Below are 23,114 nucleotides of genomic sequence, written 5' to 3'. Positions count from 1 at the left end.
CCCAAAAGGGAGGCAGAAACATCACCAAGGAGGAGGCAGGTAGAGAGACAGAGACACAGAAAGAGAGACAGAAAGACACAGAAGTGAGTATAGGAGAAAGACAATGGAGAAACCTGTGAAAGTAAGAGTAGAGAAACAAAGACACAGAAAGAACCAGAAATAGAGCCGGAGCCAGAAAGAGAGAGAGGAACACAGAGAGAGAACGCACAGAGTCCCAGAGAGAGCAGGAGATCCTGGAACTGCGGGGCCCCAGGGGGTGGGGGGAGCAGGGGGTGGCGGGGGCGGACTCCTTCCAGCTCCAGCCAGGAACCCTCTTGCTCTCAGGCTAACTGGTCTGTGATCTCTGCAACCACAAGAGGGACATGACCGCTCACTGTGTTCCTGCACCCAGGTCCTCTGGCCCAGCACAGAGGCTCCCACAGACCGGGAACACACTTACCTTGATCTCAACGGGATCATTCTGGTGGAAGTTGATTGGTGCGACCCCAGGAACATAGAAGGCCCCTGTGTCACACATGAGCGAGAAAAGCAGTAGGGACCACGGCAACCAATCCTGCTTGGAAGAAGAGAGGCAGCAGTCAGACCAGGGGAAAGAAGTGAACAACCCTTTGTGGCACTGTCATGTCTGCTGTAAGTGACCCCATCTTACCTCCACCTCCCCCAAGAACTGCCATCCAAATGCCCCCCAAAGTGATACAAGGCAGATTCTGCACTTCCAGAAATGAGCCACAGACTGAGCACAGTAATTAACATCAGGGCAAACTAATACAGGAGCCAGGGCTCCTCACTCCTCTAGCAATGTTCCTTTCACTGTTTCACGTGTGTCACTGTTCCACAGGCCAGTGGGAAACAAAGCTCACAGCGTCCTGTTAACCGTGCTGCTCTACGCAGCAACGGGCTCCCGTTGTCAGGAAGCTTGTATTTACCAATGTATTTTTCTACAAGCCATCTCCAAAACTGTCCTGACCCCACCACCGCCCATATTCCACCTCAACTCCAGCTCCACTGGCCTTCTTACTGCTTCTTGAGGGTGAGCCCTTCTGCACCCTCTGGGCCATCACCTTCACCATTCCCTCCTCCAGAACGTCCTTCCCACAGATGCCTGCCCGGCTCATGTCCGATCCCTTAATTCATTCAGGCCCCTCTCAAATCCTCAGAGAAGCCCCCACTGACTAGCTGTCTAAATGGCCTCCTCACCCAGTCTCCTCTAACGTTAACATATTGCGTAACCATGGGTAAGAGAGTTTTTAAAAAAAACTAGATTTTAAAACATTTTGAAAAAGTAAAACATACAAAGTAAATAATGCAAACAGTAAAAATGGGTACAACGATGAAAAACAAATCTTCCTCCTTCTTCAGCTCCCCGCAGACAACTACTAGCACCAGGTCCTTGAAAATCCCTCTGGAGATACTCTATGCACCTACAAAGGGAAGCATTCAGAAGCATGGGCCTGCCTTGATACAACAACAACAACAAACAGACTTTTATTCTCTCTTTCTGTGACAGAAAGCCTGCTGACTGTGGGCTACTTACCAGCACCCAACCTCCTCTCCATCAAGTGGAGGACTTCCTCCACTCGAACAGTCATCAGGAGATTCCGGCGCTCTCTCTTTGCTAGGCCTCACGGGGCAGTCCTTAGATTGGGTGTGTTTTTGTGTGAGAGAAATAAATCCTGTCCTTTCTTTTCCTCTAATTCCTCTCTGAACCTGAATTCCAGTTAATAAAATGCAAGAAAGACAAATCCTGCACTACTGGCATATAAACTGTCATCCAAAAGTCAATTAAAAATAATAAGCTAACTCTAAATTTTTGAAAATGATGCAGAAAACAGGTAATCCAGATACCATCAACAAACCACAGAACAATTTATCTTAGAGGAAGGATCAACAGGTGAAACACGGCAAAGGATGATTTCCATAATATGCAAGATTCTTAATATTTCTGCAACCAAAAGCAATTCAGAAATTTGGTTTAGAATTAATGACCATACCAAGATGATACCTGTTAGTTTTAGCTATTAAAATGGCACTGCTTTGATATTCTCATATGGCTGGAGGGATTATAAACTGAAACATTTTTTTGGGGGTAATCTAATACTCTGTAACAAAAGCCCCCCAGAATTGCACACTCTTTGACCCTGTTCGGACAGGAAACTCAAACGAACTTCTTGGACAACCCAATACTTCTAGGTATGTTCAGAAAAATGTGCCAAAATGCCAAAATGTACATAAAAGAATGTTCACCATGGGATTATTTAAACTAGTGAAATAGTTCATAACTTAGAACAGTAAAATATCCAATATTAGTGGAATGGGTCAAATTATGGGGTATCCTTTTATGTAGTCATTAAACAGGATGATGTATTTTTTCAGTAGGAATATCTGAGCTTTAGATTAAAGTAGAAAAATTAGGGAATAGAACCCTGCTCAGCAAGATCTGCTCCTCTTTTTTAAGTTATGTTTGAGAAAATGAGGCAATGTTTTCCTTTTTTGTATATCTGTAATTGGGCTTCCCTGATGGGTCAGATGGTAAAGTTTGCCTTTAATGCGGAACACCTAAGTTTGATCCCTGGGTTGGGAAGAAGATGCCCTGCGGGAGGGCATGGCAACCCATTCCAGTATTTTTGACAGGAGAATCCCCATGGACAGAGGAGCCTGGCAAGCTACAGTCCATGGGGTAGCAAATAGTTGGACACGACTGAGCGACTAAGCACAACAGATCTGTATTTTCCAGTTTTTCTTAGGGGATTATACAAATTTATACCAATTAAGAAAAATAATGAAATAAATTAGGCAAAAGAAAACATCACTGTTCCGAACGCCTGGGTTAGAGCCAATTCTAGCTTGGTATGGAAGGAACTCCACCTGCTGGCTCCAAGATGTTTTTCCATCAGCAACTCCCACTGTTTCTTTCTAAGCCTTCAGGAAGACCCTAAGGTTGTCCCTGTCTCTGGTGAGCAGACTTGCCCAAGTGAGGCTGCCTTCAAGGGCTTTGCTCAGAGTGCTTCCGACACTTGCTCTCACCTTATTCAAGTCCTACCTACACTCGGAGGTCCCATGTAGGTAATGTTTCTTCCTTCAAGAACTCCTCAGATCTCCACAGGAGGAATTATTCTCTTTTTTCCTTATTTTTTAAGGCTCTTTGTGAATATCTCTATGACAACACTAAAGGCAAGAGATTGGAAACTACCCAATACCCAAATGAACTTTCACATCTATATATGTTCAAAGACGGCTACTTAAGTTACTTGACAAATATTTAAATCTGTACTTGTTTAACACACCACTGTTAGCACTTTTCATGCTGTATTATGGTTTAAGTATCTGCTCTCTCTCCACCTACATGAATCACTTGTCTGGCTTTCTTGATGTGACTACTCAATAAACCCTTATCAAACAAGCTAATAATAAGCATCAAGCAACCTCTGATCTATAAAAACATAAAATTGTTCATTCACATAGAGGTTGAATACTATGGTGCTTAATCTTAGCTATTGGAGAAGGCAATGGCACCCCACTCCAGTACTCTTGCCTGGAAAATCCCAAGGATGGAGGAGCCTAGTAGGCTGCAGTCCATGGGGTCGCTAAGAGTCAGACACGACTGAGCAACTTCACTTTCACTTTTCACTTTCATGCATTGGAGAAGGAAATGGCAACCCACTCCAGTGTTCTTGCCTGGAGAATCCCAGGGACGGGGGAGCCTGGTGGGCTGCCGTGTCTGGGGTAGCACAGAGTCAGAAACGACTGAAGTGACTTAGCAGCAATCTTAGCTATATCCCCTTGATAACTGATTTTTTTTCAAATTCTCAAATTTAAGGAGTTCGTGGTACCTCCCACCCATCCAAGGACCTACTCTGAGACTCTTCGAGACATCTATTATAGCCATAGCCTATCTGTACATCTAAGATAGTGGTTCTCAACCATGATGCACATTAGACTAACCTGGAGAGTAAACAGATTAAATTCGGAATCAAAAGGCACAGAGTAGCTGAATGGATTAAAAACCAAACCAGCTTTACACCTGAGGAACTGAGTCTGAGTGAATGCCGGGAGTTGGTGATGGACAGAGAGGCCTGGCGTGCTGCGATTCATGGGGTCACAAAGAGTCGGACACGACTGAGCAACTGAACTGAACTGAAGCCCAAGTTAGAAAAAGTAAGGAAATAAGATTAGAGTTGAAATAAATTAAAAAGAGACTTTAAAAAAAATAGGGAAAAAATAACAGAACTGTGTTGGTTTTTTGAAAAGCTAATACTGACAAACCTTTAGCAACACTAAGGAGAAAAAACCTCAAAATCAGAAATGAAAGAGGAGACATTACAACAGAAGCCTAAGAAATAACAAGGATAAGGTTCTATGGCGAACGTTCATAGGTCAACAAATTGAATAAAATGGAGACTGAATCAGTAATCAAAAATCTCCCAGCAAAGAAAAAGTATAGGACTAGATGGCTTGAAAGGTAAAGTCTAGCAAACATTGAAAGAAGAGTTAATACTAATCCTTAAACTCTTCCAAAAATACAAGAGGGAACACTTCCAAACTCATAAGATGAGTAGCACCCTCATACCAAAAGCAGACAAAGACACCACAAGAAAACTAACTATAGGCTATAGGTTAGTACCCTGGATGAACACAGATGTAAAAATCCTCAACCACATACCAGCAAATTGGATCTAACACCTCACTAAAAGTAGCTGTACACCAAGATCAAGTGGGATTTAATCCCACCATATAAGGATGGTTCAACAAATGTAAGTCAATCAATGTGATAAACTACATTAACAAAATGAGAGGAAAAAAACCAAACTTTTCAACAGACTCAGAAAAAGCATTTAACAAATTTCAACATCCATTCATGATTTCATAAATTCTCAAAGTAAAAAAAAAGGTATAACTGACTCCTTGCAACCACATGGAACATAGCCCACCTGGCTCCTCTGTCCATGGGATTCTCCAGGCAAAAATACTGGAGTGGGTTGCCATGCCCCTCTCCACGGGATCTTCCCAACCCAGGGATCGAACCCAGGTCTCCTACAGTGCAAGCGGATTCTTTACTGCCTGAACCACCAAGGAAGCCCATAAAAAGAATTTACCTCAATACAATAAAGGCCACATATGAAAAGCCCACAGTTAACATCATTATTTCTTGTTAATCAAAAATATATGCATTCTACCTCTTACAGTGCTGGTGGCAGTGGGAATGAAAATTGGTGCACTCACAATGGGAAACAGTTTGAAGGTTCCTCAAAGAAACTAAAAATAGTTTCCTTATGATTCAGCAAACCCACTCCTAGATATATATCCAGAAAAAGACTATAATTCAAAAAGATCCATTCACCCCTATATTGATAGCAGCACCATTTACAATGGTCAAGACATGGAGACAACCTAAGTGTCTACTGACAGATGAATGGATAAAGAAGATGTGGTATATGAACACGCACGTGCACGCGCACACACACACACAGATAATGGAATATTACTCAGCCATAAAAAAGGATGGAATAATGCTATTTGCAACACGGATGGGCCTAGAGATTATCACACTAAATGAAATAAGTCAGAAAGAGAAAGACAAATACCATATGATATCACTCACAAGTGGAATATAAAATATGACACAAGTGAACATGTCTACAGAACAGAAACAGACTCGCAGATACAGAGAACAGACTTGTAGTTGCCAAGGGAAGAGTGAAGAAAGGATTGGGAGTTTCCCACTGTACCACACAGGAAACTACATTCAATAACCTGTGATAAACCATAATGAAAAAGAATATATATGTATAACTGAATCACCCTGCTGTATAGCAGAAATTAATACAACACTGTAAATCAACTATACTTCAATAAAATTTAAATATATATATATTGGAGAAGACTCTTAAGAGTCCCTTGGACTGCAAGGAGATCCAACCAGTCCATTCTAGAGATCAGTCCTGGGTGTTCTTTGGAACGAATGATGCTAAAACTGAAACTCCAGTACTTCGGCCACCTCATGCGAAGAGTTGACTCATTGGAAAAGACTCTGATGCTGGGAGGGATTGGGGGCAGGACGAGAAGGGGACGACAGAGGATGAGATGGCTGGATGGCATCACCAACTCAATGGACGTGAGTTTGAGTGAACTCCGGGAGTTGGTGATGGACAGGGAGGCCTGGCATGCTGCAATTCATGGGGTCGCAAAGAGTAGGACACAACTGAGCAACTGAACTGAACTGAATGTGTGTGTGTGTGTGTGTGTGTGTGTTCTAAATTTCCCTTCTTAGGAAGCTCAACACCAGACTTGCTTTATCTGATAACTGTCAATTGAGGCCAGGGCAGATGATTATAATCTCTTATGGCTATCAAGCCAATTAAATCTAAGAAGTTACTCCAGTTCTTTTGTAACAGAGTCCTCTAATCTTAGCAGAGAGACACTGCCCATGGGAACTGAAGGGCTCCATGAGACCTCAGGGTGCAGAAGAATGAAAAGCAAATCCTAAAAGACTTCAATATACTTTTATTCCAAAGTCTCAAACCAATGGAGCAAGTACACACAAAACAAACAAACAAACAAACAAAAAGATGGAAAATACTCACCTTGGCGGAAAACAACATTAAAAAGCAACAAGAAGTAACAGAGTCACTAAGCACCTAAAAGTAAGTACAAGGCACTGTGGTACAGCCTCTTCCCTGCGGCAAGTCCCGGCTTTGTGCTAAGCACTTTACAAACACTGACTCACACCATTCTCACAACTACAACTACCTGGGGATTTCTATCACCATTTCCCAGATGACTGCCGGTTAACCTGAGACCCACAGATTATATAAGTTGCTCAAGATCAGAATGTAGAGAAACAGTATGGTCTTTTCAGGAAGGTGAGCTGCATTATAAGATGATGCACATGTAATGAAGACAGTGATAACAATGTCAGCTAACATTTGCTGGACACTGATCGTGTGCCAGAGAAGGCAATGGCACCCCACTCCAGTACTCTTGCCTGGAAAATCCCATGGACGGAGGAGCCTGGTGGGCTGCAGTCCATGGGGTCGCTAAGAGTCAGACACAACTGAGCGACTTCACTTTCAGTTTTCACTTTCATGCATTGGAGAAGGAAATGGCAACCCACTCCAGTGTTCTTGCCTGGAGAATCCCAGGGACGGGGGAGCCTGGTGGGCTGCCGTGTCTGGGGTTGCACAGAGTTGGACACGACTGAAGCGACTTAGCAGCAGCAGAAGCAGACCATGTGCCAGGCATAGTTCTAGGTTCTTTTCATGCAACAACGCAATTAATCTTCACAACAACCGTATGAGGCAGAGACTCTTATTGTTCTCATTCCAGCGATGAAAGCAGTCTCTCCCCGAGGTCCATGCTCTAACCAGAACAGAAAGCAGTTCACTACACTGAGCACCTACTATTTGTCAGGCACTGTGCCAGCCTCACAGAATGCACCCCCACGAGCCAGCGGGGGGACAGATAAGTCATCAGCCAATTGCAATTCTAGGTCCCAGCTGCTATGGAGGGCCTGGTCTCTTATCCTAGCAGCTAAGAGGCTCCGGAGTACACAAGAGCAGCAACAAGCCAGCCCAGTCTTGGAGGGGTGCGGTGTCAATCTAAGCATTCAAGTCTACTCCAAGGGAAAGGAGAGGGAAGGCGGGAGTGCTCCATAAAGAGTGAAACACAGGGACAAAGGCCTGGGGGCAACCATAAGGAGTTTTTGGCAGGTGAGGTGTAGGTTGTGCTACGGGAACTTTGATGTACATATAGATTACCTGGAGGGCTTGTGAAAAGGCAGAGTCTGACTCGGCAGGCCTAGAGGTAGGGGTGCAGAGTCTGTATTTCTCACAAGCGCACAGCTGACGACAACACTTGTAGCTCACGGATCATCCTGTGAGTCGAAAGCATGAATAGGTCTGTGCCGACAGGAGGCTGGGAGGTACGTAAGGGACACATCCACACAAGCCACACTGAGGAGTCTGGGCTTTGTCCTTTGTGCACTGGGGAGACTCTGAAGAACTTTAAGGAGGAAAGGAATATCTGCAGTTGTAAAGATTACTCTGGTAACCGAGTACATGGATGTATTTGGGGGGAGGGTGTATATGTGTGCAGCACATTTCTGCTCCAGAGACATTGTAATGTTCAGCCCTAGATTTGACAACTAACAAGGATAAGTGAAGTCACCTATAAATTCTTGGTCAGATGTGAACAGAAGCAGCAGCCAGGTTGGGGAGCAGAAATGGCAGGCCGTGGTTCTGAAACTTGAGCAGGTAAGGAAATCACCAGGAGGGATTATTAAAGCTGATTCCTGGGTCTAACCTCCCAGAATGCCTTCTTTGGTAGTTCTGGAGCAGGGTCTGAGAATCTGCCCTTCTAATAAGTTCCCAGGAGATGTTGGAACTGCTGGTCTTGTCTTGGGATCACACGTTGAGAACCATGGGTGCAGTGGAAAAAGCACAGGCTCTGGGGGTCATACAGATATGAATTCAAGTCCTGACCCATCACTTCCTAGCTGTGTGACTTTAGGCAAGTGACACAGAACCTGCCCAACCTGTGGTTTCTGATTTGTAATAAGAAACTAGGAAACTAATACTCCACTCATGGCAGGGTGCTACAGAGATGATGGTAGTAAGGACTAAGTACAGTGCACATTAAGTGTGCTTGATAAGGCAGAGTGGCTTTCTCTGGGTTGCACTGGAAGGCAGGACCAATGAGCACACTGCAAGGAGGAAGATGTATGCTCATTCTAAGGAAACTTCCAACAAGAGAGTCACCTAGCTAAGGAAAAGGCCATACCCAGAGCTAAACAGAGAGAAGCAGGTGACAAGGAAGGAGGAGGAAGGTGATATCCCTACCCTAGTGAGGAAAGTGAATCAGAAGCCTTATGACCTCCCAGGAAACTCAAGAAATTCATGATTCCTTTGAAACTATGGGATGGTCCACCAACCCAAGCAGCCTAAAGGTAGAACAAAACAAGGCAAAGTTCCAACCCGAGTTGGGTCCCTTAAAGACATCTCTTGAAGAATCTGAAAGTGAAAGTGGAGTCGTGTCCAGCTGTTTGTGACTCCATGGACTACAGCCCGCCAGGCTGCTCTGTCCATGGAATTCTCTAGGCAAGAATATTGGAGTGGGTTGTCATTTCCTTCTCCAGGGGATCTTCCCAACCCAGGGATCAAATCTGGGCCTCCTGCACTGTGGGCAGACTCTTTACCATCTGAGCCCCAAGGGAAGCTGCTAGGGGGTCACATAATCCAGGAGGCCAGAGGGGGGAAGTGACATGGTCACACAGCAAGTTATCTGCAGAGTAAAGAAGGTCCAGCTCTACCAAACCTGGCAGAGCTGGGTGATCAGAAGTTTGTCCCCACTGTGGAGGCCATGCTCAGAGATAATTTTAGGTCATGATTAGAGGTGTCCAAAGAAGAACTTGATGCCACGGATTAATTGCTTTTTGTCTCCCTTTACCCTCCCCTAATTCTTTTCTTCTCCAATATTACACCTTCCTTGTCCCTCCCCCAATTCAATGCTTTTCTACTAATAACCAAATCACTGTAGTCAGTTTCACAATTATCTTTTACTTCAGGATTATTTTGAAAAGAAAAATAATGAAGGCAGACTAATTTTAATAAATATTAAATACAGGGCTATACAACCTGTTTGGCACTGAAGAAGACAGGAAAGAAATGTACAAATTGAAACAGGAGAAATATTAGAAGAAAATATAGACATATTTTAACACAATCTTGATATGAAATGTTTTCTAAGAAGAAAACAAAATCCAGATGCTATTGAGAAGGAGAATATACAGAAAGAAGAAAATGAAAAAAAAAAAATTCATTGTAAAAAAAGACAATTTGAATAAAAATATTTTGCACACACCTGACAAAGGACTAATTTCTTCAATACACCAAGAACTCTTACAAACCAATAAAGGACAAATAACCCAAAAGAATAAGAATGGGCAGTTAAAGAGAAAAAGGTTCAAATGGTCAGACACAAGAAGATGCTCAACATCATTCAGAATCTAAAAACTGCAAATGAAAATAATGACATCTTTTTTACCTATCAGAGTCAAAAAATTTAAAAAAATCTGAATACACTAGATATAGATAAATTTGAGGAGAGCAATTTAGCACAATATACACTTAAGTGGGAGGCAGGATTATTACTGAAAGACTGCCAACATAAATTATTAAGTAGAAAATAAAGATGTACATCAACATATACTATAATCTCATTTGTCTAAATAAATTTTTAAAAAGAATGTACCAAAGCCAAAGATATTACAAGAAAAGGAAACTACAGATAGATATTCCTCAGGAACACAAAAGGAAAAATCCTTAACAAAACATTAGCAAACTGAATCTAGCAATACAGGAAAAGGTTTACACATGGCCAAGTGGGTTCTAGCTCAGGAATGCAATGCTGGCTTCATATCTGAAAATCAAATAATGCATTGCATCATATAAATAAAAAACAAAAACTATACAATCATCACAATTAATGCAGAAAATGCACTTGATGAAGTCCAACACATATTCATGATAAAAACTCTAAACAAACTAGGAATAAAAAAGAACTTCCTCAATCGGATAAATGGTAGCTTTGAAAAACCCACAGCCAACATCACACTTGATGATGAAAGACTGAATGCTTCCTCCTAAGATGAGGAACAAGGCAAAAATGTCCACTTTTGTCATTTCTAGTCAGCATTGCTCTATAAAAGCAAATAATACACTCTAAGCTAAAAATAAAGTCATCCAGATTAAAAAGAAAAAAGTCCTTTTATTTGCAGATCACATATCTTATATCAAGAAAATCCTATGCAATCCACAAAACTACTACAACTAATAAACAAGTTGGACGAGGTCACAGACTACAATATTAATATATAAAAATTACTTGTATTTTTACACACTAGCAACAAACAACCCAGAAATAAAATTAAGAAAACAGTTTCATCTACAGTAGCTTCAAAAAGAATAAAGTATTTAGGAATATGCTTTTAAAAAGGACTTGTATCCTGACAACTATAAAACATTGCTAAGAAAAGTGAAAAATATCTAAATAATTGGAGAGACATTCCATACTGAAATGGAAGACTCAGTACTGTTAGGATAGCAATTCTCCCCAAACTAACCTATAGATTCAGTGCAATCCCTATCAAAATCCCAGCAGGCTTTTTTATGAAACTGACAAACTGATCCTTAAATTTACCTGGAAACACAAAGGACCCAAAATATCCAAAATAACTTTAAAAAAGAACAAAACTAAAGGGTTTATACTACCAATTTCTAAGCAATTATAAAGCTACAGTAATGAAGATAGTGCGGTAAGGATAAGCATAAGAGGCCAATGGAACAAAATTAAAAGTCTGGAGATAAAACTTTGTATTTACAGTAAACTGACTTTTAACAAAGTTGCCAAGGCAATTCAATAGGGAAAGGGCAGTCTTTTCAACAAATGGTGCTTGCACAATTTGGTAGCCATGTCCAAAAGGAACCTGACATCATGTACAAAAATTAACAAAACGGATCATAGACCTGGACAGAAAAGCTAGCAAAAAAACATTTTTATGTATGTAAAACATCTACTTTTTAAAAAGCAGATTATTTTTTTAAGTAGATTTTTTTTTAAAGTAGATGTTTTATGTACATAAAAATGTTCTGGAGAAATATTAAAAAAATCAGAGTACACTTGATGAATGGATAGGGGATAGCTGAGTGACTTTCTTTTCATTTGTAACGTTTATGCTTTTTTCCATGTATATGGATAACCTATATTCAAAATAAATACACTGACATTTTAGGAAGGGGAAGGTTTCCTCTGAAAGCATTTGGGCGAGTTCCCCTGAAGATGGGCAGAAAATGGCAGCTATAAGGTAAGAATGATGCCGTGGAGATTCTGGAGCCAGGTGTGTGATATGAACCAGACCAGGTCAGTCATTCTTAATCTTGGGAAAGTGTTGCAAATCCCTCTGAGAATCTTAAGTTACAGAAGCTGCTCCCAGGAAAAAACACTCCAAAATGCAGAATATGACGTATGAGTCCAAGGAAATCAAAGACCTAGAAGTTGACAGGCCCCTGATTAAAGAACTCTGTACCGGATCCCATTTCAACTTTTTGTGATTATTTGACTTAACTACCTTTGTAGCTCTTGACCGCCTGATAGAGGATATTTGACGCGTATTTCATTTCTGTAAGGATATTAGGAAGAAGCAAAGTACCTGCTTCTTGCGAAATCCCTTTATATCTTCCTTTAATTTTTAACTGATCCCCAGAAACTCTCGCATGAGACTGTCTGAAAAGTCAGTTAAGTATTTAGCAAACATCTGTTGCATGTTCAGACCCATGAACAGAGTGGGAGTCACAGGAGAGGTGAACCAGTCCATTCAATGTCATTTGCTTTACTTGGTTTCCAAGTCACAAAGCTGCAGAGGTGGGATGTCAAGGAACAAGGTGATGGTAATCTAGAAGCCCTTGTATTGTGATCTGACACTCCATCTCTGGCAAAGATGTGGGTGACTAGGAAGGTTATAAAGCTCAAGAGACCTAAGAATCAAGGTCTTGCCCTCCCTATCTATTTTATTCTTGGGGGTTGGGCACACAGAAAAACTTCTCCCAAATAATAGCCAAATGAAGAACTATTAGGACCCAAAAGTACCCTTCACCGCCCCCCACACCCAACTTTGCACCACCCAGTTTGAAAGGTATGAACAATTAACTTCTTCCAAAGAAAATAGGAAGTTTCCCCTGAGAATTGAAAATTTTTCATTTACTCATATTCTCTGTGGCCAGAAGTTAACCTTTTGTTTTCTGGAGCCCTCTGCCTTGCTGTCTTCTTTCCCATAAACAGCATCTGAGTACAGAGTGTGGCCAATCTGAACAGCCTTCCAGATTCCTATTTCATGCCTTTCCTGCTGCAAAAGCTGCACCTTCCCTTAAGAGTAAGCTAGATTCTTCTTTTTTCCTTTTCAAAGATATAATCATCATTTCAAGATCATTCAGTAACTGCTCCCCAGATTTGCGGGGGTCGGGGAGAAGAAAGAAAAAGACTTTGGGGCAGCTTGCCAACAGTTAACTGAAATCAATTACCTAATCAGTTAAAGCTCCCTAAGAATTCAACCATACTTGAACGAAAGCCAATGACAGCCAAAGACCACTTACCAAGCAGCATCCATGGAGCTAAAGACCCCAGGAAGAAAAATAAACAAACCCAGAACCAAAATTAGCCACAGGAGACTCAAAATGTAGCCTTTATTTCAGAGCCCATAGACACTGAGTAACTATTGGGGTGCTGCTGCTGCTAAGTCGCTTCAGTCGTGTCTGACTCTGTGTGACCCCATAGACGGCAGCCCACCAGGCTCCCCTGTCCCTGGGATTCTCCAGGCAAGAACACTGGAGTGGGTTGCCATTTCCTTCTCCAATGCAGGAAAGTGAAAAGTGAAAGTGAAGTCGCTCAGTCGTGTCTGACTCTTAGCGACCCCATGGACTGCAGCCTACTAGGCTCCTCCATCCATTGGATTTTCCAGGCAAGAGTACTGGAGTGGGGTGCCATTGCCTTCTCCTTCTTCAGGAATAAAATGGAGCTAATACTAGTAGCTCATACATTGTTTCAAGAGTGGAGAAAGATGGCGATCCAGTGGTTAAACTCGGCATTTTCAGGGCAGGGGTCCTGTTCAGTCTGGGGTCAGGGAACTAAGATCCCACAAACCATGCAGCGCAGCCAAAAACATAAAAATAACTTGTTGGGCAGAGACACACACAAAGACTCAAAAGTGTTCTTTGGGGGTAGGGAACAACCACCTGTGTGAAAGTCCAGGTGAAACTAATAACTACCCTCACCAAGCAGAAGACTTCTAGACCCAGACCTTCAGGCCAGAAAGTGCAGAAATAAAACATTAAAAATGCATGGAACTTCCCTCCCTCCTTGGGTATTTATTAAATACTCTGTTAGCCCAAGCAATAGGCTTAGACAGTTCATCTCCTATAGATTTCAAACCCTGGAGTAGGAAAGTTACAGCATGTTCATCTCGCATTTCATTTAATCATCACAATTCTTTCAGAGTCTCATCCTTATTTTAAAAATAAGAAAACTGATCCAGACAAAAAAGCTCTGCAGATGGATGGTGCTGATGGTTGCACAATAATGTGAATGTATTTAATGCCAGTGTACACGTAATGCCACTGTACATGCAAAGCCAGTGTACACATAAAATAGTTTAAATGATATATTTTATGTCTCTTTTACCACAGTAAAAAAAATTTTTGTTTTAAGTAACAAAAATTTTGGTTTTAAAGAACCAAATAGTTGGCCTGAAGTCATAAAACCAATCAGTGTCAGATTCCAGCCCATGAGCTTAGACCCAGCCTTAGTTTCTTCATTTGTAAAATGAGTTTTTGGAACAATCAGATGAAATAATGGATGGACATATGGTTTATCAACTGACATGTATCTTGTGAACAGAAATTTTCCCCTCAAAATTAGGTAACCTAGGGGATTACCACAAACTTTAAATATTGCTTTTGAATCCCCATGTCAAAAATAGGAAGATTTTTATAGAGAGACCACCTCATTCAGGGGTTGCTCATTCAAACCCCTAGAAGGGCCATGCAAATTACCTACTGGGTGATGCTGCTAAGGAATAAGCCAAAAGGTATGGAAGACTGCGTCCTGCATGGGGAATGTTCTTTATGGGAAATTTGGGCCCAAATTTTCAAGAAAAAAATGAAAATCCAGCACTTTTGTAATGTGAAATCTCCCAATTATTAAATATTGGCAACTAACTGGAAAAAAATGTAAAGTCCTGTGCCTGCCAACCTCTCTTCTTTGCCCCCCAGCCCCAATCAACGCCATGTGAAGATGAGCTCCTTAACTGCCACTTCACAGCACGAGATCTGCTTCATTAGAAACCAAGGCCCAAAGATACTAAGTGACTGGCCAGGGCACCCAGACTCCCTTCTAAACTGGCTTATGAATTCAGCTCCAATTTGTGATTTGATTTTGTTTTTTAAGAACTGCCAGTACCATTTAGTATACCCTCTGAACAAAAAACCTTCAGATTTCAAACACTGGGAGATCTGTCAGTTTTAATGCTTGGGAACAGGTGAGAAGTCATGGTACACAGCAGAGAAGGAAGCAATGAAGAGGAATGGGACAGAACCGAGAAGTCCCAGCGTCCGAAACCATGTCCCACTTGGGAACTATCAGTGTCAGCAAATGGTTCAAGGATCAAAGCAGGTCTGGGGCGGTAGGTGGCTCCTACCATTCGCCTATGGCCAGATGGCCCTGTTCATCCTGAGTCCTTCCCACCTTCCTGCCAGTGCCCAGAGATCAAAACTCAACCTTCAACATTCTGTGACCTGCTTCTTTTTCACTGAGATCAAAGGGAAACTTTTGTCCAAGTTGTAAAAGAGAAACCAAGAGGCAACTTAATGCCGCCTCTGCCTTCCTTGGACTTCCTGGGGGGATTAAGGGCACTCCTTTAACGGGATTTCTCAGAGAAACACATCTGTACCAAGGACTGGTGTTGGCGCCTCGGCTTCTAAGGACACAGCGGCTCCTGCAGAACACATGTGCCAGGTGGAGCAAGTGGAGAGAATAGACAATACAACCAACAGACAGCAGCCTGGAAAGACCACAGGGACTAAGATCACGGAAAAAAAAAAATCAATCTGATTTTATAGGCATATTAGCAAAAATCACCTTGAATCCAAGTATTCTAAGCCACAAAATTTTCAACTTCAAGTTGAAATCTTCAATTTCATTGAAGATTTTACAAATTTCATTGAAGAATTTAGAAATCCTCACATCTAAATCTTCATTTCACATATGACCTGTGCTGAAACAGACGAATAACACCAAAGTAATTTGCTCCAGGCCACCTGATAGATCAGTGGCAGTGCTGGGACTAAGCCCCAGCTGCTTCTTCCTCAATGAGCCAATGGCCATTCACAGGTGAGGCCCCGGGGAGACAGCAACTTGCCACACACAGGACTGCTGGCAGAGTCCAGGCCTCCTGCCTTCTGTCCCAGAACTCTATCAGCCAGACTTCATCACAAAACACGATTCCTGTGCTTCTAACTGGCCCAGGGACAGGGGGCGAGGGGGATAGTAGAAGGAAGGAACTGGCTAGCACCGCTTTCGTTTGATCAAAGGAACCTAGAGGTCATTCAGACCATTCCCCTGCCTCTGGACTGGATCAAACTCAACCTCAGAACAGTGAGAACTGACCCAGCAATTCTACTCCTAGGTATACATCCAAGAAAACTGAGAACCGATGTTTACCCAAGAGCTTACACACAAAATGTTCACAGCAATATTATTCATAACAGCCCGAAAGTAGAAACGATCCCCAAATCCATGAACAGATGAAAAGGTAAACCAAATGAGGTCTATCCACACAATGGAATATTATTTGATCATAAAAAGGAATGAAATATTGACACATGCTATGACATGGATGAACTCTGAAAACATTATGCCTTGTTTAAAAAAAAAAGAAGTCAGATAACAAAACACCACATATTGTTTGATCCCATTTATATGAAATGTCCAGAATGGAAAAATCTATACAGACAGAAAGCATATTAATGGTTGCCAGGGACTGGAGGGAAGGGGGAGTGGGAAGTGGCTGCTAATGGATTTTTTTTAAGGGGGTGATGAAAATATTCTGGAGGTGGACAGTGGTGAAGGTTGCACAACTCTGTGAATATACTAAAAATCACTGAACTGTAAACTTAGGGTGAATTTTATGTGATATGAATTATAATCCAATAAAAAGGAAAAAAACATAAAACCCCAAACAGAATGAACAATGTGCGAGAGAAATACACAGTTTTATTTTCCAAACAGAGGTTTCTAGATTCCTGAGATGTCTACAAATGTTCTCAATGGACACTTCCCAAGTTCCACCAATACAATATTCCTCAAAGCATATTCCATATGCTCAACAGTTCTATAAAGGATGAGATATGGCCCTGCTCCTCATCTCAGACCCAGCTACAGCAACTTGGTATCGTGTAACTTTATAGTCATCTAAATCCAGGGCAGGAGGAACGCAAGAAAACTACAGAGAACTTCAGTTTACATCAGCCGTCTACTCCTAGCTGGGGAACTTCAGGAAACACCCACTGTGCTAACACAGATCTGGGAGGTGGCAGCCAACCCGTGGGGAAGAAGAACCAATCACTAAGGAAAGGCAGGGAGGTAAAAACCCATAAATATCACTTGAAACTTGCACCCACAGCCCTAACTTTTAAAATAAAAGAAAAAACCAAAGGCCAGCATGTTCCCACAGTCACTGAATCTATTAGCTAGGTTCCTCTTTGGTTGTATGACTTGCCTCAGAAACCCAGACACCCCAAAGCAGACCCACACACTTCCATCCCCAGCAGTTGTGAAACAACCTATTGTACAAGGGTGCGGGGACTGTTCTGACTTCCGTATAATAAAGGGCTTCACACAGACCAAGCTCAAGTTTATCTGCCCACCCAGCCTGTCACACATAGTATCCCCTGGTAATAAATGTGCTTCTGTGACTTTTCACTATTGCATCAAACATGAAGCTGCTCATGTGCCCTCTTTAAAGTGGCCTCTGTGGGTTCCTGTACACATTACACTCTCAATTTCTGGAAATCAGTTTATAGTATTCATCATGAAAGCAGAGGATGATACTCCCAGGTGACACAACAAATACAAAATCACTTTGTCGTTCACTGTGCTTAGAATAAAATCCAAATGCCTTTCCATGGTTTCTCTGCAGGCTGAGAACAAGCCGGGTCCCTTAATGTAACATTCTGAAAAGTGTGGGAAGGGCAAGCACTGTAACAGAACAGTCTTTCAAAATGCAGTCCACAGATTACAAACTGTAGACTACAACCCACAATTACAGGCATGTTTCTAGAAATACAGCTCTTCCTGCCTCTCTCTGATTCCATCTTGTATTATTCTTTGTTCCTCCCCACCCCCAACTCCTCACCATGTTTCAGCCCCTCCAGCCTTCTGTGTTCCTCAGACATACTCTTTCCCACCTTGGTCCTTTATACTTGCCATCTCCTTTGCCTCGAACACTCTCTGGATTGCTGGTTCCTTCTTGTCAATCAGGTCTCAACTCACGTCACTTTCTCTGAGAAGACTTCTCTGACCACGTAATCCAAAGCAGTTGCACCACCCTGTCACCCCCCAATTACTACCACATCACCTTGCCCTCTTCACACTTACCACTATCTGACATTACCTTGTTCATGTATTTGATCTACTGACTGTCTCCTCAGGCTAGAAAAAGTCCACAAGCACAGGGACCTTGACTCTCTAACTCACCAGTACATCCCTAAGTCTTGGCACAGAGCAGGCACTCAAATATTTGTTGATTAAATAAATGTGTACCAGACATATGTTAACTTATTACCTCTTAAAACCTCAAAACAGAGCAAGAATTTCCCAGTGCAATGCTATAAATGCCACTTTACTGAACTCCTTCCCTACGGCAAAAGAGGGTGTGACTTTTCCTGTTCATGTTAAGTTCTTATGCCATTCTTGTTCTGAAAGTGGTCCAGAAAATAAAAAAAAAAATTGGTTTCAACATACCACGTTTGGGATTTTTTTTTGTGGTCTAAGACCACAGATATCAGGCAAGGCTGTGAAGTCTTTTACATGACCTCTGAGGTTCTAAATAAGGAATCCCTTATTAAACAAAAAGGATAATTTATCAGTTGGTTAATAGGAGGAGGGGAATTTGTTATCAGCCAGTAACCTATCTTTGCTTGGAAAAAATCAATACCAAAGAATTTAAACAAGAATCTTCCTTTACTAAAGTCAAATGTCTTTTGCGTGCACTCCCAGGATGAAATTATCTGAGGAAGCAACATATAGGAACAGTACAAAATCTCTCTGGCCTAAGTGACTTCAATTTTGGTTCTGGTCTCTTGACAAGAGAATGTGAGCTGACCTTCTGGAAGAAGAAAGGGCCAGTTTTTCACAGATCTACTTCCAGCGTTCTATACCAGAAGCCAGCAAGTTCTGACCCACTTTCCGGGTACAGCTTATCCACATACCCTTATCCACACAAACACTTCATCCTAAAGAGCTGTGTGGCCCTGTAGGGGCATGTGCAGGGGAGGGGGCCAGGGGGCACTGGCATAGTGCTTTTCACAACTGACCACCTCCATCATAATCACTAGAGTGCTTATAAAAGTGTAGATTCCTAGGCATCTCCTAGGCCAACATAATTAGAATCTTTGGAAACTGCATTTTTGACAAGCTTCCCCACACACACCACAAGTCTTACGCACAGGAAAGTCTGACAACCAGTGGGATAAAAGATCCATAGGAGAGAGGCAGGGAATTGGAAATGAGAGAAGACGAGATACGATTAGAGAAGGATCTGGGGATTGACAATGGGGGCTGGGGTGGGGGTGGGGGTGGGGTAGGGGTAAAGGCATGCTTCCGGGTATCGGCAGTCAAGGCAGGTGCGCAGTGGGGACAAGCGAGGTAAGGACAGGGCTCTAGAAAGGATATGACACAGGCTTCGGGCTGGAAGAGGTGAGGAAGCATCCGCGGACTGGTCAAGAGAGTGGGGAGGCGGGGAGGCGGAGAAAGCAGGGTACAGACGTGAGAGGGAGGAGCAAAACTGGGAGTAACGGGGGCTCTTTGAAGGGGTGAGGATTGCAAAGTGAAAATTGGGAAATGGGGGTCACAGGAGGCAAAGACCAAGACTGGAATAGGAACCGCCTAGGGTAGTAGCTGAGACCTTTCCTCTGACCCAGAGCCTCCCCCAAAACTTCGGGCCTTGACAAGCCTGAGTGCGGAGCAAAGGCTGGAGACGGGGAGTTTGGGGGAGACAAGCCCAATCAGGGATGTCCCTCAGGCCTAAGCTAGGGGTCCCTGAAGTGGATCGAGCCAAGCATGGGACGCCAGGAAGTCCTGGGATCCCCCAGAGCGGCCCGCTCCATCTCCGGCTCCCGGAGTCTCCTTCACTCACCATCGCCGCCGCCATCTTGGATCCACGTGTCGCCGTAATGACGTCAGCGGAAGTAGGGTTTCCTTGGTTACGGAGTTTACCTCCGCGAGGTGCTGCCCTGTTTCACTCGCTCTTGTGGTCGCGGTGAGTAGAGGCGCAAAGAAGACTTAGCTCCTGATCGGTAGCCTGGTCTGGGCAGTTAGGTCGCTGATTAAGTGAAAAGACAGGGTGGTGTAACTACGGAAGCCATGTTAACTCCTGGCAGACCCCCGCTCCTTCCCCGGCTGACACTGCATTGTGGGTAATAGCGGTGTGCGTAAAGGTGCTTGTTCTGTGGGCTCCATCTTTAGTATTGGCAGGAAGATCCGTTGCCAGGGTTACCTGAGCCCTTTGAGTTGGTTGAGTGGGATCCGTACCAGGGCTCCACTAGCAGAATGATTTGTAATTAATGTATTTAATTATTTGCTTGGCTATCCAGTATTCTCTCCAGTAGACTCTAATCCCTATGTGGGTACGATCCTTTTTTTTTTTTTAACCTTGCTTTGCCTCACTCTCATCTGTGAAATGGGGAGGAGACTATTTTAACACCTTCATTATAGGTGTAATGATGACAATCCAATTAACTAATGTTGAATAATATTATTAAATAAATGTCATTATACTCTTATGTCTACTCCTTCAGTCTTATGGTAGGTGCCCAATACACTACTTACTAAATGGAGGAAGAAAACGCAGCGTCTTTAGTTGGGGGGCAGAGGTTGGGGAGAGACAGTTTGAATATGGACTTCACCTTGTTACCTAAGAGTGTGACTCGAGGCAAGTCACTCCACCTTCCTAAGCCTCAGTTTCCAGTAGCTAGAAAAGGGGACTCAAGAAGTTGTAGTGTTAAAATTGGTAGAGATCTGAAAGTTCAGTTGGTCGATGTATCACTGTAAAGTGGGTACAGTACCAGTGCTTTCTGCAACTGTTAGGAAAAGTTGGGAAAGATTGATAGTGGTCAATATCACGTATTGAACATTTGTGTGCTGCAGCATTTAGCATCATGCTAAAACTACTCAGAAGGCTCTCTTGTCTAGTCTTATCTCTTGGCAGGGGGTTGTTGAACTCTGATCCCCACCTAGGAGCAGGGCTATGGTTGATTGCCAGGCAAAGAAGGCTGCCAACAGATCTTTCCATCTTTTCATGAGCATACTATTTCTCCCACCAAGAGGTTGACTCTATTTCTCCTCCTTTTGAATCTGGCTGGTCACATCACTTGCTTTAACCAACAGAATATGATACAAATGACTCTGCCAGTTCTGGGTCTAAGCCTCAAGAGACTTGGCAGTTTTTGCTTCCATCATTTTGGGTCTAAAGACGTCTGGCGACCAGGCTTGATAGCCACATGGAGAGGGAGGGAGGCCCAGCCGACATCTCCAGGTACTCTGGAAATTCCAGCTGACTCCCAGGCATATGGATGGAGTCATCATGGACATGCTAACCCAAGCTGAACTGCCAGCTGAATGCAGCTACATGCATAACCTTATCTGACACCATACGGAATAACAACAACAACAACAAAACTGCCCAGCTGAGCCCAGTTGTGTCAGGTTTTGGAGTGGTTTCTCATGCAGCAATAGGCAAATAAAAGACAGACCAATAACTCTTGTGATTCATACAACCATCCTGAAGAGGAGCACAACAGATAAATCCCCAAGGGAGAAGAAACTTGAGTGAGAAGGAGGAGCATTTCCCTGGAGTTTCATAGCTAGTAAGCCACAGGTTCTAAACTTGTAACCAGTTCTGGAGCTCGAATTCTGGGTGTTTCCTATCATTTCCGGAGCCAAAAGAGGGTTGAATGATAAGGAATGAAGCTCCATGAATGCTATATTATTCCTTGGTTATTTCCATTTTCCCCTTCATATCTTCTGTTTTTCCCAAAAGGCTTTCATGACCCAGTCTCCTTGAGTAACATACATAAATCAGAATCTTTGGGCAAAATTGCCTGGGTTTAGATTGCATTTCCATCACCCACTGGCTCCATGGTAGGGGCAAATTTCTTTTTTCCCTTAACAATTTTTTAAAAATTGTGGTAAAATACACATTGTTCCCTAGTGTCTTGGTGGTAAAGAATCTGCCTACCAGTGCAGGAGATACGAGTTCTATCCCTGGGTCAGGAAGATCCCCTGGAGAAGGAAATGGCCACCACTGCAGTTTTCTTGCCCGGGAAATCCCATAGACAGAGGAGCCTGGCAGGTTACAGTCTTTGGGGTTGGAAAGAGTCAAACGTGACTTAGCAACTAAACAACAGCAACAAAATGTATATCACATAAAATTTACCATTTTAATCACCTGTAAGTGCAATTCATTGGTGTCAAATGCATTCACCATCTGTGCAGTCACCACCACCTCTGGAAATTTTTTATCACCCTAGACTGAACTCTGTGCCCATTAAAGTGCAAGTCACTCAGTTGTGTCTGACTCTGCGACCCCATGGACTGTACAGTCCATGGAATTCTCCAGGCCAGAATACTGGTGTGGGTAACCGTTCCCTTCTCCAGAGTCTTCCCAACCCAGGATCGGGCTGGGGTCTCCTGCATTGCAGGTGGCTTCTTTACCAACTGAACCACCAGGGAAGCCCTAGAGTACTGGAGCGGGTAGCCTATCCCTTCTCCAGCGGATCTTCCTGACCCAGGAATCAAACTGGGGTCTCCTGCATTATAGGTGGATTCTTTACCAGCTGAGGTCCCAGGGAAGCCCAAACAAAGATATAACCAGTTGCAAAGTGAAAGTCGCTCAGTCCTGTCTTACTCTTTGCGACCCCATCGACTATACAGTCCATGGAATTCTCCAGGCCAGAATACTGGAGTGGGTCAGTTCAGTTCAGTTCAGTCACTCAGTAGTGTCCAACTCTGCAACCCCATGGACTGCAGCATGCCAGGCTTCCCTGTCCATCACCAACTCCCAGAGCTTACTTGAACTCATGTCCATGGAGTCGGTGATGCCATCTAGCCATCTCATCCTCTGTTGTCCCCTTCTCCTCATGCCTTCAATCTTTCCCAGCATTAGGGTCTTTTCCAGTGAGTCAGTTCTTCACATCAGGTGGCCAAAGTATTGAAGTTTCAGCTTCAGCATCAGTCCTTCCAATGAATATTCAGGACTGATTTCCTTTAGGATTGACTGGTTTGATCTCTTTGCA

At 43.0% G+C, this 23,114-nt stretch overlaps 1 protein-coding gene across 4 annotated transcripts in view; it reads right to left on the bottom strand.

The window, feature by feature from the left end:
• Positions 1-20,129, bottom strand: part of TM9SF4 (transmembrane 9 superfamily member 4) — a 52,494-nt gene extending 32,365 nt beyond the window's left edge. Inside the window, exons 1-3 of one of the 4 annotated variants that reach the window (XM_055544732.1) lie at positions 19,958-19,991; positions 1,294-1,421; positions 440-553 (exon numbers count right to left, since the gene is read on the bottom strand). In XM_055544732.1, coding sequence (XP_055400707.1) covers positions 440-517 — 78 coding nt within the window. In that variant the 5' untranslated portion in view covers positions 518-553; positions 1,294-1,421; positions 19,958-19,991. Of the gene's footprint in view, positions 1-439; positions 554-1,293; positions 1,422-19,957 lie in introns of all 4 variants that reach the window. The other 3 variants (XM_055544731.1, XM_055544730.1, XM_055544734.1) reach the window with 3 other exon arrangements.
• Positions 20,130-23,114: the final 2,985 nt, after the last annotated feature.

This window comes from Bubalus kerabau, chromosome 13, assembly GCF_029407905.1.
Source record: "Bubalus kerabau isolate K-KA32 ecotype Philippines breed swamp buffalo chromosome 13, PCC_UOA_SB_1v2, whole genome shotgun sequence".
In the NCBI taxonomy this organism is placed as follows: Eukaryota; Metazoa; Chordata; class Mammalia; order Artiodactyla; family Bovidae; genus Bubalus; species Bubalus kerabau.
Note: the sequence above shows the minus strand (reverse complement) of the source record. Positions and strands in the feature narration are given on the sequence as shown.